At 50.4% G+C, this 18,753-nt stretch overlaps 4 protein-coding genes across 4 annotated transcripts; 2 read left to right on the plus strand and 2 right to left on the minus strand.

The window, feature by feature from the left end:
* Positions 1-485: 485 nt before the first annotated feature.
* IUM83_08074 (uncharacterized protein) lies at positions 486-10,506 on the plus strand (the record flags this gene model as incomplete). The annotated part of the gene is made up of 5 exons (XM_067932425.1): positions 486-494; positions 9,861-9,912; positions 10,146-10,203; positions 10,299-10,392; positions 10,456-10,506. 5 exons carry the CDS (start codon positions 486-488, stop codon positions 10,504-10,506), a joined length of 264 nt encoding a protein of 87 aa, XP_067789905.1.
* On the minus strand, positions 1,153-1,533 carry IUM83_08075 (uncharacterized protein; the record flags this gene model as incomplete). Its single annotated transcript, XM_067932426.1, has 1 exon — positions 1,153-1,533. One exon carries the CDS (start codon positions 1,531-1,533, stop codon positions 1,153-1,155), a length of 381 nt encoding a protein of 126 aa, XP_067789938.1.
* A 6,279-nt stretch (positions 10,507-16,785) lies between the features above and the next one.
* Positions 16,786-17,043, minus strand: IUM83_08076 (Pol Polyprotein; the record flags this gene model as incomplete). The annotated part of the gene is made up of 1 exon (XM_067932427.1): positions 16,786-17,043. One exon carries the CDS (start codon positions 17,041-17,043, stop codon positions 16,786-16,788), a length of 258 nt encoding a protein of 85 aa, XP_067789937.1.
* A 449-nt stretch (positions 17,044-17,492) lies between these two features.
* Positions 17,493-17,711, plus strand: IUM83_08077 (uncharacterized protein; the record flags this gene model as incomplete). Its single annotated transcript, XM_067932428.1, has 1 exon — positions 17,493-17,711. The coding sequence occupies one exon, from the start codon at positions 17,493-17,495 to the stop codon at positions 17,709-17,711; it is 219 nt and encodes a 72-aa protein (XP_067790091.1).
* Positions 17,712-18,753: the final 1,042 nt, after the last annotated feature.

Here is an 18,753-nt window from a genome sequence, read left to right on the forward strand (position 1 = left end):
CGCTGGTGCTGCAATCTTTCAACGCCGTCGCCTTCCGTCCTTGATCCGTTACGCCACTATGCTGCTGTATCCTGCTGTCATCGCCGTCAAACACCACATTAAACACCACATCAAACATCACCTGCTTTCCGCTGTCCATTGTAGACGTTCGCCTTCTCGAATCAGCGTGACCCTGAAAACCACTCTGCTTACTGTCCCACATGACTAAATCTTGAAACAGCCCGGGAGACGTCACGGTCCGGAGGTAGTGCTGCATCCCGTAAGAGTTAGTGTACATGAGCTTGGCCCTGGATCCGTCGAGCGATCCAGGCGCGGGCGGAGTGTCCGTCGAGTAGGCCCCGAACACCCCAGATACAGATACCACAGATATCGTAGCACTCTCGGAGAGGCGGTCGAGCCAGACAATAGCGTTCTCCCAACCGTGACGGTGGCCCCAGTACAAGGGAAACCACGCTGTGTCCTTCGGGAAATACCAAGAGTACAAGATGGCCCAGGTACCGTTGTACTCTATCATCCGACCGTACACTCGCGATCTCTTGGTAGAGTAGACGGCCGAATTACATCGAAGGGACCAGGCCCAGCGTTTCGGGCTCAGTCCTTTGTTGGTGTTGCCACTAGCATCCACGGCTGGATAGGGTAAGAACCGCGGCGGACGTAGAGCTGGGGCTTGAACTTCAGCGCAACTACGTACTCCTCTGTGGACGCTTTGGTTTCAGGGAACGGGTCACATTGTCGAACTCAATTTCATCGGCTACGACAATAGCGAGAAACTTGCAGTGAAGACGGTGAGACCGAGCAAATCCATCGCCGGTTGGATTTAATCGGTCGTTTTTGGGAATGAGGCTCGAGTTGCTGCTTACGCTTTCGCTTTCGCTGAGGTGAAAGACGTACGAATGCTCACGCCCAGATCCTCAGTGCCTATCAAGGCATTGATCTCACGTCATTGTTGAACTGCGGTGAGGAAATATCTCGCCGTGTTGTGCCATTCCTGTGCTGCATCTGTTGGCACAGGGATTTTGGCGACAGAGTGTACAGGAAATGCGCTGCTCCTCTATCGCCTGCAGATGTACTCCAATTGAGGCCGTTGAAGTGTTACCATCGAAAGCGGTTCAAGTAACTTATATTTGCTATCATACCAGGCCGCACGCCTTCTTACGCAGCTTCTAGACTGACTGGCAACTTCTCAAAAACCAACGAGACGTCCTCCAGGCTCCCGAGTAGACCCAGCATCGGTGAGATCATATCCGTCTCGCTCATGAGGCCCGTGATGCAGCCAAGGGCACTGTCCCACTGGAACCATGTCGTTCCACGCGTTGTGACGCGTTGTCCCAGGAGCTTCTCAACGATTTGGCTCGTGTTGCCATCGCTGGTGCTGCTCTTCAAGTGCGGGAACACGCTGCACATGATACGCTTGGTGATTGTGAAGCTCGTGGTGACTTTGGCCACGAGGGAGTCCTCGCCGCTCTGTCGCAGACCCTGAAGAGCAACTTCGACATCTTCGAAGGCTTGGCAGAAACGTTTCCAGCTGTTCATCAAAGCATCGACTCCCTGTGTGACGTGGACGTCCGTCTGCCAATGAGATGGCAGAGAACTCCCACGTCAATTGCTAATGCATACCTTTCTGTTTACGCTGTACAGCGTAATAAAACGTTGCATGGTTTATATTCGTTACATGCTATCCTACTGGTCAATATCAAGAATAATCATGATTATTATGGGACGCATAAACATGGAGTTTCATGCGATCTCATTGGCTAAAAATCCGTGAGATGTGCAAGAATCAAGTTTTCGAGCCGAACTTTTGATTATGGGACGCGAGTCGCATATTTGGATCAAGCTACGTTTTGGATTAGTAGATTCTCATTGGTAGATCAGGATAGAATTAGGATCTGAGATTGATAGACTTTAGGATGGGACCTGGATACTTGTTTGCGTGTCCAGGACGCCAAGAACTACTGGTTGTGCGGCGGCAATGAGTCGACGCCAAACTAACGATTCAATCAATCACTTTTCAACTTCCAATCTTCCTCTCAAGTGTTCGACGGGCGCCCGCCACTGCGCCCTCAACCTTCGGGTCTTCGCATCGGTTTGTGTGACATAGTAGCACTTGCCGTGTCAAGCTTCGGTTCAAGTTCAAGAAAGGTTTACTCGTGGCCACATCGTGGGAAGCGGGTTTTACCTGTGACTATTGGAGCCAGCCACATCGTGGGAAGCTCTAGGTTGCGAACGTGCAGCTTCTGAGGAGCACACTTCGAAGAAGTAGGTACATTATCACTCCGTGTGGCCGGTGGAAATACCACGTAGGGGCTTTGCCTCCGCCTAGATCGGATTGTACCTAACCTTCGCTGTGTACTGGGCTTTTACTAGAAGCCGGTTTAGCACCAGGGCGCCTGCATTGTGTCTGCGAAAGCGGAACTTTGTAGAAGTATAACGGTCCTTGGTTACCCGGTGGTAGTCCCTTGCCTCTTTTTCGATCTTTGGAGTCGGTCTATGGCCCGCTACAAGAAGGGTCACAACCAAAGCAGTAAGAGGAAGCATCAGAAAGCGAGTGACGTCAAAGTATCATCGACGTCCACTCCTGCTCTTCCACCTGTTACGGCGATTGACACCAGTCTTTTCTTCTCGCCAGTGGAGGCGGAGAGTTTCGCTAAACTTCAAGTGGATCTCCTCCGCCAGGTCAAAACGGCTAAGTGGGTTTTGGGCAAGTTTCGCAAAGAGACTTTCTGGATCAAGGACGAGAGCATCGAGGCCCAGGTTGATCGTCTACTTAACCTGGCGTTTCTGAATCTTTTGGAGTGCCAAGACAACCTTGCAGCGAAGCTTAACAACCTTATTCGCCAGAAACCGCAGCAACACTAAGTTGTAAAACACTTTTTGAGCTTTTAATTCCTTTTCCGTTTTATTTCGCCGTATTTTACGGATCACTCACCGAAAAGTCCATCTGTCCTACCCCTAATGACTATGACGAGGAGTAGGGCAGCTGAGAGTGAATCGCCTAACCCGCGGCAACGCCAAGTGCCACGGACGGCTCAAACGGAGGCGGCAACGCCGCAGGAAGCTCACCACGAAGTCCCACCCGCCGGGACGGCAAACGTTGCACCTGACGCAATGTCAATGCAACAGTTAATGACCTGGTTAACGCAACAACAGCAAATGTATCAGACGCAGATGCAAACGCAATTCCAGATGCAAATGCAGCAAGGCAATAGCCGTTTTGAACACTTGCTCGCATCGCAAGGTGAACGACGGAAGAAGGATCCTCCCATGTATGAAGGGAAATTCGGTGAAGATTTGGAACTATGGATCTTTGCGATGGAGGAATATTACGCTAACAAGCGCGGATTGATGGAAGCCGATACGTCCGATTTTGTGACCATGATATCCAGCAGTTTAGGTAAATCTGTGCTAAACTGGTATCGCGCTTTTTCGTCAGATTATGAAGCGGCAGGATTTCCCAAAACATGGCAGTTGTTTAAGGCGAAGCTACGTGAACGCTTTCGTCCCAAAGACTTTGAATACAATCTACGTGAGCGATTGTTTCAGCTGAAACAACACGGGACCATCCATGAATATGTGTCATCGTTTCAGGATCTGATGTCTCAATCCGAGTTGGAGATTTCGGAGATGGAGAAGCGGTTCTACTTTTAGAACGGACTTCGGCCGGAGACAGCGAAAAAGGTGAAGGAGCTCAGTCCAAGATTCTTGCATGAAGTAATTGAGATTGCAACGAATTTCGAGTTTGCTCACTATGGAGGACTCTCGGCAAAGACCACGGCGAATCACCAGCCTTCTTCGAAAGCGGCATCATCTGTGAAACCAGCGGCTAACAATACAAGCAAGCCGCCGGAGCGAAAACTGTCACCGAAGAGTGGACCAAAAGAGGATTGGCGAAAGTCAGCCACTTGTCATAATTGTGGACAAGTCGGTCATGTCAAGCCGCAATGCAAGTCCACCAAGGAAAGCAATCACTATGTTGGCGGATCATTCTACGCCATTTTGGAAGTGAAAGCTTTAGCCTACAATCAGGAGGAGGCAGCGACTGACGTCTCAATATTCGTCGACAATGGAAGCAGCCTCAACGGTGTCACTGAAGATCTAGCTGTACGACTTCAGTTGGACATCAAGGAGCATCCTGACGACATGATGGCAGTTCGTCTAGGATACAACCAAACAATGCAAAGACCAAGACGTACCGTCGAAATGATGTTGCAGATTCCGGATTTCCCGGTGACGTGTGAAACGTTTACGGTCATGCCTGTCCCGCAGGATAAGGGTGTGCTTCTCGGAATGAAGTGGCTTCGGGAGAATAACCTAGACATCGATTGGGAACGTTTACTATTGCGCCCGCGTACAAGGACTGAGGAACCCCAGGCTCTTCAATTGGTGGTACCTAACAGACCTCGAACGCGTATGATTGGAGGCCGTCGTTTCAAGAACGCAAACCAGAACCGCGAAATCTTCCATTACTACCGTCGGCATGGTCACAAGGGTGCGTTCGGTGAAACGAAACTGATCACAACGAAGCAATTTCTGAAGGAACTCCGCAAAGAGAAGGATATCGAAGCTGTGTTTGTTGTCAATCCACACGACTCAGAAAAGGTTGAGCGTTTTAAACAACAAGGATGGGAGGCACTGGTGAACAACCCCGCAGATGAAGTCTTGCTCAAGTATCGCGATACTGTGTTTCGCACTGAGCTGCCAAGTACCACACCCCCTGTCCGCGAAGGGATTGAACACGAAAATTCAACTTCAGCCGGGAACACAACCGATTTCGGTGAAACAATGGCGCCAAAGCCCGGAGCAGCGAACGGTGATCCAGGATTGGACGAAAGAGATGGCGCAGGCAGGTATTATTCGACCTAGCACCTATGCATTCAGCGCTCCGACGTTCTGCGTCAAGAAGCCCGTGGGTTGGCGCATTGTGCACGATTATCGTCAGCTCAATAGTGCCACCATTTTGCCAGCGATACCGATGCCGAGAAAGGAGGACACATTTGATGCGACGGGCGGTAGTTACTGGTTCTCCTGCATGGACCTCTTGTGGGGATACTATCAGGTTAAACTTCGTGAAGCTGATATTCCATTTACTGCTTTTTCGACGCCCGATGGGCTGTTTGAGTATCTTGTAACCCCGATGGGTTTGAGCGGTAGTCCGGGCACATTTAACAGGCTGTTACAGCGAGTGTTCAGTGACTTGCGCGATGTGATGCGCATCTATTTTGACGACATCTACGTTTTTACGCAAGACAAGGACGTGCAGGTGCATGTCGACGCGTTGGACAGAGTGCTTCAACGGTGCCAAGAACAGCAATTGTACGTAAAATTGTCGAAGTGTCAGTTCTGCGTCGAAGCGATCCCCTGTCTCGGTGACTTTGTGGGTCGTCATGGTGTTGGAATGGACCCTGACAAAGTGCGCATAATCAGCGACTGGCCGATTCCACGGACCAAGAAACAAATGGAAAGCTTCTTAGGTACGACGGTCTACGTCTCGCGTTTTTGCGCCGACTTCGCACAATTTGCAGGCCCAGTGCACGAAAGTACTAAGGGTTTACGCCCAAAGGAAACGTTACACTTGTTTGAGCATCAGTTGGAATGCTTCCATGACCTCAAACACCGTCTCTCCACCCCTCCTGTACTACAACTTCCTGATTTCGACAAACCGTTCGGTATTCGTATGGATGCCTCGAATTTTGCCATAGGGGGAGTCTTGTTTCAAAACGAGGGAGGGTTGGAGCATCCGATTGCATACACAGGACGCAAAATGAAACCAGCGGAACTCAACTACCCTGTTCGTGAGCAGGAGTTACTGGCTATCATGCATGCCCTTCGTGTGTGGAGAGTTTACCTTCTCGATCGCCCATTTACCGTCGAGACAGACCACAAGTGCATCGAGACTATATTGACGCAAAAGACAACCAATCGTCGTGTTGCGCGCTGGTTTAACGAGCTAGCTGAATTCCAACCGCAGTTCAAGTGGATTCCTGGAGAAAGTAACCAAGTGTCGGATGCAATGTCAAACCCACTCTTTGAGCATAAAGCCGCTCAGGTTAGTCTCAGTGAGCTCATCCAAGCTGCTCGAAACCGTGAAATTGTTACTAGCATCCAAACGCCAAGTGCGACTGTGACGCACTCGGCCAAACAACTGTACTCTACCGACCGGAGAGTTCAGGAGTTGTTGCAGAGTATTTCTAGTGATAAAGAGGTACCACGCTACTCTGTGAAGAATGGATTGTTATTTTACCAAACGAGAGATGATGAAAATGCTCGACTGGTAATTCCGGATGATGAAGATCTGAAGAACCGTGTTATTTGTGAAAACCACGATGTGGTCACGGCAGGTCACCCCGGATACTTTAAGACATACTTGGGTGTCCAGAAAAAGTATTACTGGCCCAAGATGGCGAAATACGTTCAACGCTATGTCAACACGTGTGAACGTTGTCAGCGGAATAAGGCACGCCAAACGAAGCCGCCCGGACTACTACAGCCTTTGGCGATTCCAGGAGGTAGATGGGTTGATGTGTCGATGGACTTTATGATTGCACTGCCGAGCACGGAAACCGGAAAAGTGTAATTATGGTTATTGTGGACCGGTTGACGAAGCGTGCGAAGTTCATCGCAACCAATACGAATGCGACCACAGAAGAGACTGCTGCGCTAGTCATGGTCAACTATGTGAAAGACCATGGCGTGCCGAAATCGATCGTTTCTGACAGAGACTCCAAATTTACGTCCAAGTTCTGGCAAGAAGTGATCAAGACTTTGGAGACGACCCACAATCTGTCGTCTGCCTTTCGCCCACAGACTGATGGTCAGACCGAACGTACTAATCGGTTTATTGAAGACTATCTTCGGGGTGTCGTGAACCCATTCCAAAATGACTAGGATGAATATTTGCATCTCGCTGAATTCGCGTACAATAGACGTGTTCATTCCTCAATCGGTATGTCACCGTTTGAGGCTGATCTGGGTTATGTGCCCTATATGCCAGATGATGTGGCTAGGGACCCGGAATTTGAAAAGTTGCACAAATCGGCGCAAGAATTTCTACTCAAGGAAGATGCAATTTTGAAGATGGCACAAGATGCAATGAATGAAGCCCAAACTCGTATGAAGTCTTACTACGACAAGAACAGGCTTGCTCAAGACTTCAAACCTGGAGATATGGTACTCCTAGATGGACGAAACTTGGACATTCATCGTAAAGGCTTCGCACAGTCAAAGAAGCTCGCACCGCGGTTTATTGGACCTTACCCGGTTATGAAACAAATTCATCGTGACTCATACGAGCTGAAGTTATCGAAGGGTCTCAAGTTGCATCCCGTACTTCACACCTCATTGCTCAAGCCGTATCGCAGTGATGAATCACGGAGCCAAAGTGTGAACAAAGTGATTTTGAATGACGGTACGCAAGGTCAACTTGTGCGCGAAGTAATTGGTCATCGTAGCAAGAAGAAGAAACTCCAATACCGGATTTGGTGGCTTGGTGAATCACGCGAAGAAGCAACGTGGGAACCAATAGAGAACCTGAATCACATTCCAGGTCTCATTGACAAGTACTGGGAAACGAAGAAGAAGAGAAAGCCAGCTTCGAAATAGCGGGGTCTTCTTGGAAAGGAGGTCATGTGACGTGGACGTCCGTCTGCCAATGAGATGGCAGAGGACTCCCACGTCAATTGCTAATGCATACCTTTCTGTTTACGCTGTACAGCGTAATAAAACATTGCATGGTCTATATTCGTTACATGCTATCCTACTGGTCAATATCAAGAATAATCATGATTATTATGGGACGCATAAACATGGAGTTTCATGCGATCTCATTGGCTAAAAATCCGTGAGATGTGCAAGAATCAAGTTTTCGAGCCGAACTTTTGATTATGGGACGCGAGTCGCATATTTGGATCAAGCTACGTTTTGGATTAGTAGATTCTCATTGGTAGATCAGGATAGAATTAGGATCTGAGATTGATAGACTTTAGGATGGGACCTGGATACTTGTTTGCGTGTCCAGGACGCCAAGAACTACTGGTTGTGCGGCGGCAATGAGTCGACGCCAAACTAACGATTCAATCAATCACTTTTCAACTTCCAATCTTCCTCTCAAGTGTTCGACGGGCGCCCGCCACTGCGCCCTCAACCTTCGGGTCTTCGCATCGGTTTGTGTGACATAGTAGCACTTGCCGTGTCAAGCTTCGGTTCAAGTTCAAGAAAGGTTTACTCGTGGCCACATCGTGGGAAGCGAGTTTTACCTGTGACTATTGGAGCCAGCCACATCGTGGGGAAGCTCTAGGTTGCGAACGTGCAGCTTCTGAGGAGCACACTTCGAAGAAGTAGGTACATTATCACTCCGTGTGGCCGGTGGAAATACCACGTAGGGGCTTTGCCTCCGCCTAGATCGGATTGTACCTAACCTTCGCTGTGTACTGGGCTTTTACTAGAAGCCGGTTTAGCACCAGGGCGCCTGCATTGTGTCTGCGAAAGCGGAACTTTGTAGAAGTATAACGGTCCTTGGTTACCCGGTGGTAGTCCCTTGCCTCTTTTTCGATCTTTGGAGTCGGTCTATGGCCCGCTACAAGAAGGGTCACAACCAAAGCAGTAAGAGGAAGCATCAGAAAGCGAGTGACGTCAAAGTATCATCGACGTCCACTCCTGCTCTTCCACCTGTTACGGCGATTGACACCAGTCTTTTCTTCTCGCCAGTGGAGGCGGAGAGTTTCGCTAAACTTCAAGTGGATCTCCTCCGCCAGGTCAAAACGGCTAAGTGGGTTTTGGGCAAGTTTCGCAAAGAGACTTTCTGGATCAAGGACGAGAGCATCGAGGCCCAGGTTGATCGTCTACTTAACCTGGCGTTTCTGAATCTTTTGGAGTGCCAAGACAACCTTGCAGCGAAGCTTAACAACCTTATTCGCCAGAAACCGCAGCAACACTAAGTTGTAAAACACTTTTTGAGCTTTTAATTCCTTTTCCGTTTTATTTCGCCGTATTTTACGGATCACTCACCGAAAAGTCCATCTGTCCTACCCCTAATGACTATGACGAGGAGTAGGGTAGCTGAGAGTGAATCGCCTAACCCGCGGCAACGCCAAGTGCCACGGACGGCTCAAACGGAGGCGGCAACGCCGCAGGAAGCTCACCACGAAGTCCCACCCGCCGGGACGGCAAACGTTGCACCTGACGCCGCCGATAACTGTATCGCTTAGTTTGTGACTGTTGGGGGCGCGAAGGCACGAGGTGAACATTAGCCTTGACGTTGTTGGTCTCGTCGTGGAAATTGTTGAGTGAGGTACAAGTAGCTGAGTAGACCGGCGTCGAGCGAATAGAGTGGGTGGTGTGAGTTTGCTTTCACGCGATCAAGCGCAACAAATACCACACGGACTTTACTCAGAGTCCGGCTCCATTTGATGTACACACATAAGCTGCACGACAATGAGTACAACCTGGTTTATTATAGTATGATGCACACATACGAAATATGGATTTCATCTGTTTTATTTTAATAATGTAATGGAGCTACATCACCAGTCCTACACCACCGTCAACGAGGCGGAATTATCCTTAATATAGATAGAGGTCTTTAGAAGAACCCACAAAAGTAGATTTGTGGGTTTGAAACCCCCTAACCACCGAAACATCTGCTCAAACCCACCAGGTAGGTTGGCAAAAAAACACTAACCTCGCGTGATTTTGCAGTTAGTGGGCTACATTTTATCTGGTTAGTGGATTTGCTAAAATGTACTTAGGTTAATTCGTAACGGCAGGGGAGGGCGCAGGAGACGCCTGTGACGTCCGCGCCGACGACCGTGGCGCCCGCCACCGAGGCCCCGACGCTGGACCTGACGACCGCGGACGAGACTTAGCAGCAGGAGGCGCCTGTGACGCCGGCCCCGACGACCGGTGAGGGGGTGCAGGGTGAGCCCGAGACTCCCCAGAAGCAGGAGACTCCTGTGATGCCCGCTCCGTCGGCCCCTGCCACGGACTCCGAGTCCAACTTCTGAGTGGTTTCTCTGTCTTGGTAATGGAGCTAGCGCTGTACGTATCCCCTATGCGGGTATATGAAGTAAGTGGACGGCGATCAACCAAGCCGGTACTAATACACAGGTGTGAAACCCAAATAGACGTTTTCATGAATTACATGTCCCCAGGCTGGCCTATCGTCCTCATAGTGGCGACGCGGTGCATTCCGTGCAGCGAAACATTGAGGTCTCTCCGTTCGAACTCGTTTATTGCTTCCAAAGACTCCTCAATGGTATCCCTGTTGCAGCCACCAACTCACCACTTCTCCACTTCTTTTGTAGTAAGCGCAATCGATCTTGCACCTGCTTCGCCGTCACGATATTCTTGATAGCAAGCGACGCACTTGATGCAACTTGCTCCCATGCCTGTCCTACGGTACCGTACTTCGCACGGAAAGATTTCGCAGCGACAACTTCTCTCATTGGTACCTTATCGTAGGTCTCGTTGAAGCCAAAAGCACTCATATTCTCTCACTGTGCAAATACTTGAGTGAGCTAGGCTAAAGGCAGCCAGCTGGCGATAGATATTTTTCAGTTCGTTTCAAATAGATGCGCAACCCACACTGTTTGCCATCTGTCAAGTGAACTGTAGCAGCTCTTCTAAAGATTAACCAAGAGTGACAGTGCGCTAGCAGCAACTTCCCAAACCAAGATGCCTATGCTTAACGCAAATTTGTGCTCCGCTGCCAAATCCCTCGATGCTCACGCAATAGAAGGATTACACGCCCCGGCAGCTATATTCCCGTATCCGTATTTGAGACCTCCTACTTCATACCACAGATTCTTGAAGTTGTAGCGTTGTACGATGGTTTTGTTCAATTTCAGCCCCTTTCGTCCAAAATGTGGCCATACATGTATTCTGCGCCTTTTTTAACCCCTCCAAACCGGAGTGCTGCATAATGCAGCTTAGGCCTTTCTATTAAGCTGCATTATGCAGCGTAATGTCCAAATTATCTTGATGTTTGTATGTGAAAAAAAATCACACGAATCGACGCATACTGAAATCAAGATACAAAAATGATGGGCAAATATCTTGCACGGAAAGCACTTCACGATTTGCTGCACATAAACGTTGTCGTTCATTTTTCAAAAATATGCTATTCCGCAGGATAGATATGCTCATGAACAGGTAAATGTCGCAACAGTAGCGCCCGCCAACCATCCGTTTCATTTCAGAACTCACCGGCTCCCGCACAAGCCACCCATGCCAGTTTCACGCGGGAAAAACCTTCTCCGCGCTCGTGATCTTTCCTTCAAGTCTGTCTGGCGCGAGCTTCGGGCACAAGGATGGACCTCAAGGAAGGCACCAGCGCGCAGTCTCGACGATCGCTACCGGTATGTGAGACCGGGTGGCGACCCCAAGGGCGAAGAAGGCGTTGACTTCTTTATCGGTGCGGAGGCTGTGCTCGAGTAATACGTGAACTGTACGTTTACTATGTTTACTTTGTTTGTATTGTAGGCTGAATGCGATTTGGGCTTGTTATGTGTACAGCTTTGCCTCCTGTATCGATTACCGCTCCAGCGCCCGTGCCCGCGCCAGCTCCAGTGCCCGCGCTGGCTTCAGCGGCCACGCCAGCTCTAGAGGACACACCAGCTCCAACGGCCACGGGAGCTCCAGTGGCCATGCCAGCTGCCGCATCGACGCCGCCTTCACTCGTCATGCCAAGTCCCCTCTCGCCTCAACCTCCGGTTGATAACCCAGCTGCGTTCACAACACCAGTGCGTCGCGGCAAGGGAAAGCAAAGGCTTCGCTCTGATGGCCCAGCGAGAGGACGGCTTATCCCCACCTCTCCGCACGAAGTGATTGACGCCGAAGCCGTCTCCGAGGAGGATGACGATGAAGAAGACGACGACGACGGTGACGAGGACTTCGTGGACGACGACACTGTCGGGAGTGTCAGTGATGCGGGAACTATTGAGTCTGTGGACGAGAGCTTCCAACCCGAGCTATGTAAGTGTCTGTACATGCGTTCTTTCGTGATGACTCGTATGCTGACCCTTATGCTGTCGCTTATGTCAACCCATATGCCGACCCATATGCCGACCTTTATGCCGACCCTTATGCCGACCCTTATGCCGACCCTTATGCCGACCCTAATGCTGACCCTTATGCTGACCCTTATGCTGAATATTTAGCAACCCGTGATGTTATGTTGGATCGAGTTGATGATCTCAACCTGACCGCACCAGACGAAGACGCGAAGGACTTTGAAGTTATGGAGTCAGGTGACGAGGCAGCCAAGGACGACATGTTTGTTGATGACGATGCTGCTGAAAATTTCCCGGGTGATGTCGAAGAAATTGGTGAGTCGGTCGATGATGAAGCTGCGGAAGCTGAAGTGGAGCACGAATTCCAGTTTGCCGAGCGGTTTTTGGATGACATTGGTGGAGTTCAAGAGGTTCTCGCTGGCAACCTGAAGAAGGAAGTGTTGAAGGGCATGGCAAAGACTGGCTGGGAGGACGTCGTGCAACCGGATACGCATGAATGCAAACTTTCCACTACATTGGGGGTTCAACAACGTTTCATTGATGGGAGCTTATGCAATGACCATCAGCTCAGTCCGATAAGGGACGGGGAGAGGCGGGTCTTCGTTGCTTGCTTGTTGGTCTGAAGACAAAGTGAGGGAAAACGCCACGCGTCCATCGGCCCCCATGTACCGGTATGCACCGGTATACCGGAAGCACAATTCTGAAGTGGAAAACACAATTCCCTGGCTCTGCCATGGAATACAGCAAACGCCATACGAGCCAGTTGTGAACACGAGTAGCTATCCCGGTCTTCGGCAAGGATACTCAGGAGCAAGTGCCGATGCGTGGAGGCGTGGCGAATCACCCCTGGCTTTGTTTTTTTTACTTCATGCCCGTTCCTTTGTGGCAGCACATTGCAGTGTGCACCAACGAGTATCGCAAGGAGATGATACCTCAACGCGTGGATGAGGCACTACGAAGATACAAGAAAAGGCGCCGAGCTCACGCTTCTCTACCAAAGAAAACCCGACGAGGCATTCTTCATGACTTGCAAAACGAGAAGACTATCCTGCCACACGAGATCTGTCGGTTCTTTGGATTACTCATCGCACGCGCGATTATGCCTAATCGCGAGAAGCTCGCAAACCACTGGAAAACCACGGATGAAGGTGGCATTCCCCGCGGCACCTTTGGAGCCTTTCTAAGTCGAGATCGATTTCAGCAGATATCCCGTAACCTGCACTTCAACCCCAACAACCACGAGCAAGCTAAGCGAGACAGGGCTTGGAAGATCCGAAAGCTGGTGGACGTGCTGCAGACCACGTTTGAACGCGGGTATGTCGCCCCCGCGTATCTCGGTTTTGATGAAGCTATTTTGCCCAGCCGCAGCTCGTTCAACAAGATGCGCGTGTATCTAAAGGACAAGCCCCACAAGTGGGGCACGAAACTCTTCATGCTGTGCAGTGCGGTGACGGCGTACTGCATACGGTGAGTTTTTTTGGACCCAAAGTGTTGCTATGCAGCGTTATGCAGTTTAACACTGACATTTTTTAATTCTTATGCTGCATCTATCCAGGTTCGAAGTGTACTGTGGCAAGAAACAACACGCTAGCGACGCCCATAAGCCCGACATGAAGTCCGGACCTGCAGCAGTAGTGCGCAATTTGTTGGCAGTGTTTGGTCCAGGATCCAATCAACGTGGCATGCGTTTGGTGGTCGTGGATAGATTCTACACATCGGTCGCGTTGGCGATACAGCTCCTACTGATGGGGTTCTATTGCGTGGGCACGATCATGACAAACAGAGTTGGCTACTGCAAAGATGTCATTGAAAAAAAGAAGAATCGACCAAAAGATATTGATCGGGGGACCTACAAAATAGCAAAGTCAAAGCTCGTTCCCGGCATGACCGCGATATCCTGGTGGGATTCAAGGCCTGTACACTTCCTAAGTACTGGTGGGAGTCTGGAGCTAGATCGAGTAGTGCGACGTGACGCGTCTGGCGAGCAGCATGAAGTTCCCTGCCCCCGCGTGATCAAAGACTACCATGCTTACATGGGGGGCGTGGACGTTTTAATGATCAGCTTCGCCTACAGCGCTACTCGTTGCAGCGTGCAGTCCGCTTCCAAAAGTACTACAAGTCGCTTGTCCTTGGGCTGATCGATATGGCGATTGTGAATGGGTACATTATTCACAAGCAGTTCTACAAGGACAAGGAAGAAAAACCATTGTCGCACGTCGCCTACATGAAGACATTGCATTTGCAGTTGTGCCAGCTTCAAGCGTCTGACATGTACGAGGGCAATGAGTTTGGCGTGCAGCCAGTAGCTGCAGCGGAACAATGCGATCTAGCAATGGTGAGAGTGAGCACACCGTCAGGCAGCTCCAGCGTTTTCGAAACCAAACGACCCAGAACAAGCGATATCGATATGCGTGCAAGGTGTGTGCTTCATTGAAGGAAGGGAAGGAGCGCGCCAAGACTTCCACGTACTACTGCTCGCAGTGCAACAAGGAGGGCCCCATCTTTCTGTGACTACGCGCACACCGCAAGGTTCGTGGAGTTGCCGTAACATGCTGGGATATTCGGCACCGTGACTGGAAAAATGGCCGCTTGATTCCGCCTGAGAGAGCTGGTCGGATTCGTATGCGCGTGCGAGGGCCTCAAATGCCCCAAGACTCGTCTGCCGGTGAGCAAACGCCTACACCAAGAAAAAAGCGGAGAACACATGCAGCTTCGGACGATAATGAGTAGCCTACGTAGCTAGTCACTTTAAGCTGCATAATGCAGCGACCTTATGCTGCATTATGCATTGCCCGTATGTTGCAGTGGAGCATCAGCAGAAGACAGCGGAACCGTCTCCTTGATCTGCTGTTTCTCGACATAAACGCTGTGAAAATTGTATATAGGACTTTGTATGAACAGTTTTCCACCTGTTTGGGGTAATCATCTGATTGCGATACCGGCTTACTTGCTTTTCGTATGCCTTCTCTTTTTCTAAAAACTCGAGTTTGGTTTCTCGATATTCGACTGGTCTCTGCCCAATTGCACATGGTCTCTGTGCAACACTGCACGGTCCTTCTGCAGCATTATGCAGCTTTGCATGGAGCATCTGGATACAATTCGTTCTGCACCATGCAGGTTAAGCGGGCAGTGTCCTGTCCATCGCTGAGCGTGTGCACACTTCCCAAGCCCTTTTAGCGACGTTCTATACAAATTCCTAGTCTAACTGTGCTGCATAATGCAGCGTAAGAAGGTCAAAATCAGCCGGGCTGGAGGGGGTAAACGTTTTCTGCGGTATGGATTAGGAGATCTATCTGAAGTAGGAAATCTCTAATACGGTAACCACGATAGCACAACCCGCACAAAATGGAGGTACATGTAGGCACTCGACAATGTGTACGCCAAGCAGACAAATCTCAACGAGCTATTTTAATATTCCTTAAATGAACGATTGCAGTACATTTGTAAACTCGTCTGGGCCTTCCAATGACGGACGGCCGTTGTGTGGCATCAGAAACTGCTGTAAGTTTCATCTACGCTCGTGCCCAACATGAAACGAGCTGAAGAATAGCGTGCACTCAATGTTTAATTCTGTCTCTATGCCAAAACAAAAAGGTCGCTTGGTCTGAGATCTAACCGAGCAGGAGACTTCTCGAACAGCACTGTCACGTCTTCCAAGGCCCCATGCAGACTCAAAATCGGCGTCAATAGGTCGAAGTCGTCAGAGATACTCGAGATGCGACCGAAGATGCAGTCCCACTCGAACCGCGTCGTACCACGCATGACGACCCGCTCTCCGAGTAGCTTGTTGGCGATTAAAGCTTTCCTGCTACTGCTCTCGTGGTCGTCGTCGCTGCTGTCGAGTAAATCTGGGAACATATTGTGCAAAGTGCGTCCCGAGATGGTAAAGCTGGCTGCGGCAGTAGCCACCAACGAGTCCGGAGTGTCCTGCTCCAAGCTCTCGAGGGCAAGCTCGACATCCTGAAACCAGATAGAAAACCTTCGCCACACGCTCATCAACGCCTTCACCCCGCGCACTGTGTTATACTCAACGTCTGGAACCAAGGCAGCTTGTGCGAACTCGAAGTGCTCTTCGGGACTCTTGAAACCGGGCTTAGCGGAGCTCGTAGTAGGCTGACAGTCATGCTGAAAATGTGAAAGTACGACGCCACTACTTTCCAAACCGATTCTTGGGTTGGGATGGACGAGTAGATTGTGTGACCGCTGTTCGAGGGCTCGAATCCCGATGCGGAGCTGCTGGTTGCATCTTTCGAGGGTCACCAGTAAATGATCCTTCTTCCTTCGGTACCACTGCTGCCGCTTCCGCCGTAGTTCTCGCTGGTGGTTCGAGCTCTTGTGCTGGTGGATCCACTTCGGCCTCGGTTTCGTTCTCAGCGTGCTCCAGAAACTGGATCATTCTTAGCAGGGTTCGCAACTCACGGTTGGACTCTCGCGCACTAGAGCCATTTTTCTTTCTGAATTGCATCAACTCGTCCACGAGGACTCCTCGGGTACCTGGAGGGTAGTGCCTCGTCGTGAGATGACGAAGAGCTATGAGCATGATGTTCGGTCTGAACTGTAGCAGGTCTGAGCGAAACTCTGCTAGGGAAACCGCCGCTTCTTGGTAAGTCCCTCAGTCTATTGGGTTCGAGTAGGTAAAATCTAATCTACGCTACTGCTCGGCTCGGTCCGTCGGCCGGCAGTAGTTTCTCAACTGCTCTGTCGTTTGCCAGCTCGGCGTCGCATCGTGTGCGATGCCTGGTGAGTGGGAAGAGGCTTGCTACTGTAACCCCCACACACACTACATGAACTCGACTTCATCCCGATAAATATCGTTAAAGCATCGCAGGTCTTCGTCGAACAGCAAAACTTGGATAACTTCGGCCATGACCCACTGATCACCTTGATCAATCGTGTACCCCATGAACACTTGGAATTCCTGCACATAGAGTAGTAGATGGAGCCATGGTTCCCAATCTCCTCCTCGGAACACTGAAAACTTCTTATTCACCGCCGCGCCATTTGCCTTGGTCTTGGGGAAGGTGATCTCGTCGGTCATATTGAGTTGTCCTTGAACTTGATCAGTGCTGCTTGTTTACTGAGGTAGCCACGCTACATTTTTGCTCCAGCAGAATGTCACGCGTTGGCTACTTGTGATGTTCGGGGTAGATTAACAACTGAACTAGTTTATCGGTCCCTGCAGTATTGGCTAGACTACACTCCTAGATATGCCCTCGTTTGCTAGCCTACTTCGATGACCGTAGCCAGCTGCGTCCTTACTTGCTTGCTGCTTCAAGTTACCATGCATGAGCAACCGTTCCTCTACCGGGGCGCTTCGTATACGATCATGTAGATGCGCGGGTGAGAACAGCATGATCTATCTTATCGGCTTGTTACTGCTCACATGCTAGCTCACAGCTGGAGGCATTTGAGGCCCGCGGCGCCAAGCTCATGTCTTGTACGACAATCACGGCGGCCTCAAGACTGCGCTGCCCGATAGTGACCACCATGTACGACTTCGACACGGGCGTCCAGAAGGCCATCGTGCCCGCGATCAAGGCGGCCGGCATGGCATCTAGCTCTTCGTGCCCACTGCCCGTGGCGGGGGCCCTGAACGCGGACAACAAGGAGGTGCTGGACGAGCTCAAGCAGTACGGCATGCTCCTCACTATCTTCTACGCGGGCATCGTCGCCGAGTCTCTGGCGCTCTACTTCGACTGCCACTAGGACGAGGCCTACCTAGCCATGGTTGGCAAATGCCATCTCTGCAGAACTCGCAGACTACCTAGTTTGGTGAATTTAGTAACGATGTCCAACGCAGGTAAGCTCAGGTGCGCAACATGAGTTTCAATTTGGGAGTCGCAGGTAAACTATAGCAGTAGCTCTGTAAAAGGATATTATATTATATTCCACTAAACGGAAAAAAATACTACAGCCGTAGCCGCAGAAAGAAACTTGATACTAGCCGATCGCGAACGGAATTATCAGCGGAAAATAAAAATGAAAAATAAGATTTCCTACCAGTAGGAGCGCGTTTTCAGCTGTGCAAATATGCGGAAAAACGTTGCACAGTGTCGGCTCTGTGATAGTCACGCTCGGCTTTGTGGAGGCGATCACGGTGTTTCCGTCAACACTCTTCTCCAAACCACTGCGAAAAGCAACAACTTTTCATCAGCGCATTGTGACCAAATCCCGAGTTGGCAACCACGTTTGGGCACATTGTAGCTCGAACAAACTTCACTTGGGCGTCATGTTGTGTTGCCACCTCACTATTAAGCCGCGCTTGTCGTTGGGACCCGTACTGGAAGATCCAGAAATATCGCTGCACCACATCCAGTTGGCCGTCGCAACATGCTGCACACTTCGGTGCAGTAGCATTACGGTGGTAGAGCACCAGTATCTTTACATGTACTTCTTGACGCAGCTGCTCGACCTCCTGCTCGAGCTCAGCTACCTGTTCGCGCCGCTTCTTCCTGTATCGTCGTTGGTTTTCGCGACGCTGTTGTTGGCGAAGTGTTCGGCCGAGTTCCAGGAGGTCTCTGATAGCTTTGTATTTTTCAGAGCCTGGAGTCGCACCAGAGATGAGGCGCGACACACTGCAATCGCTTTCCTCTCGTTGGAGACGGTTGGAAGCTGGGTTCGCAGGACTCTCGTGGCGCTTTCGCTTCACCGTGGGAGATGTTTCGTTCGCATTAGTGGACGACAAGACTTCGCGTTGGTCCGTCGACTTGACCATGTCGCGCGATTGATGGCTGCGGTCTTCTACGAT

This window comes from Phytophthora cinnamomi (assembly GCF_018691715.1).
Source record: "Phytophthora cinnamomi strain GKB4 chromosome Unknown Contig49, whole genome shotgun sequence".
In the NCBI taxonomy this organism is placed as follows: Eukaryota; Oomycota; class Peronosporomycetes; order Peronosporales; family Peronosporaceae; genus Phytophthora; species Phytophthora cinnamomi.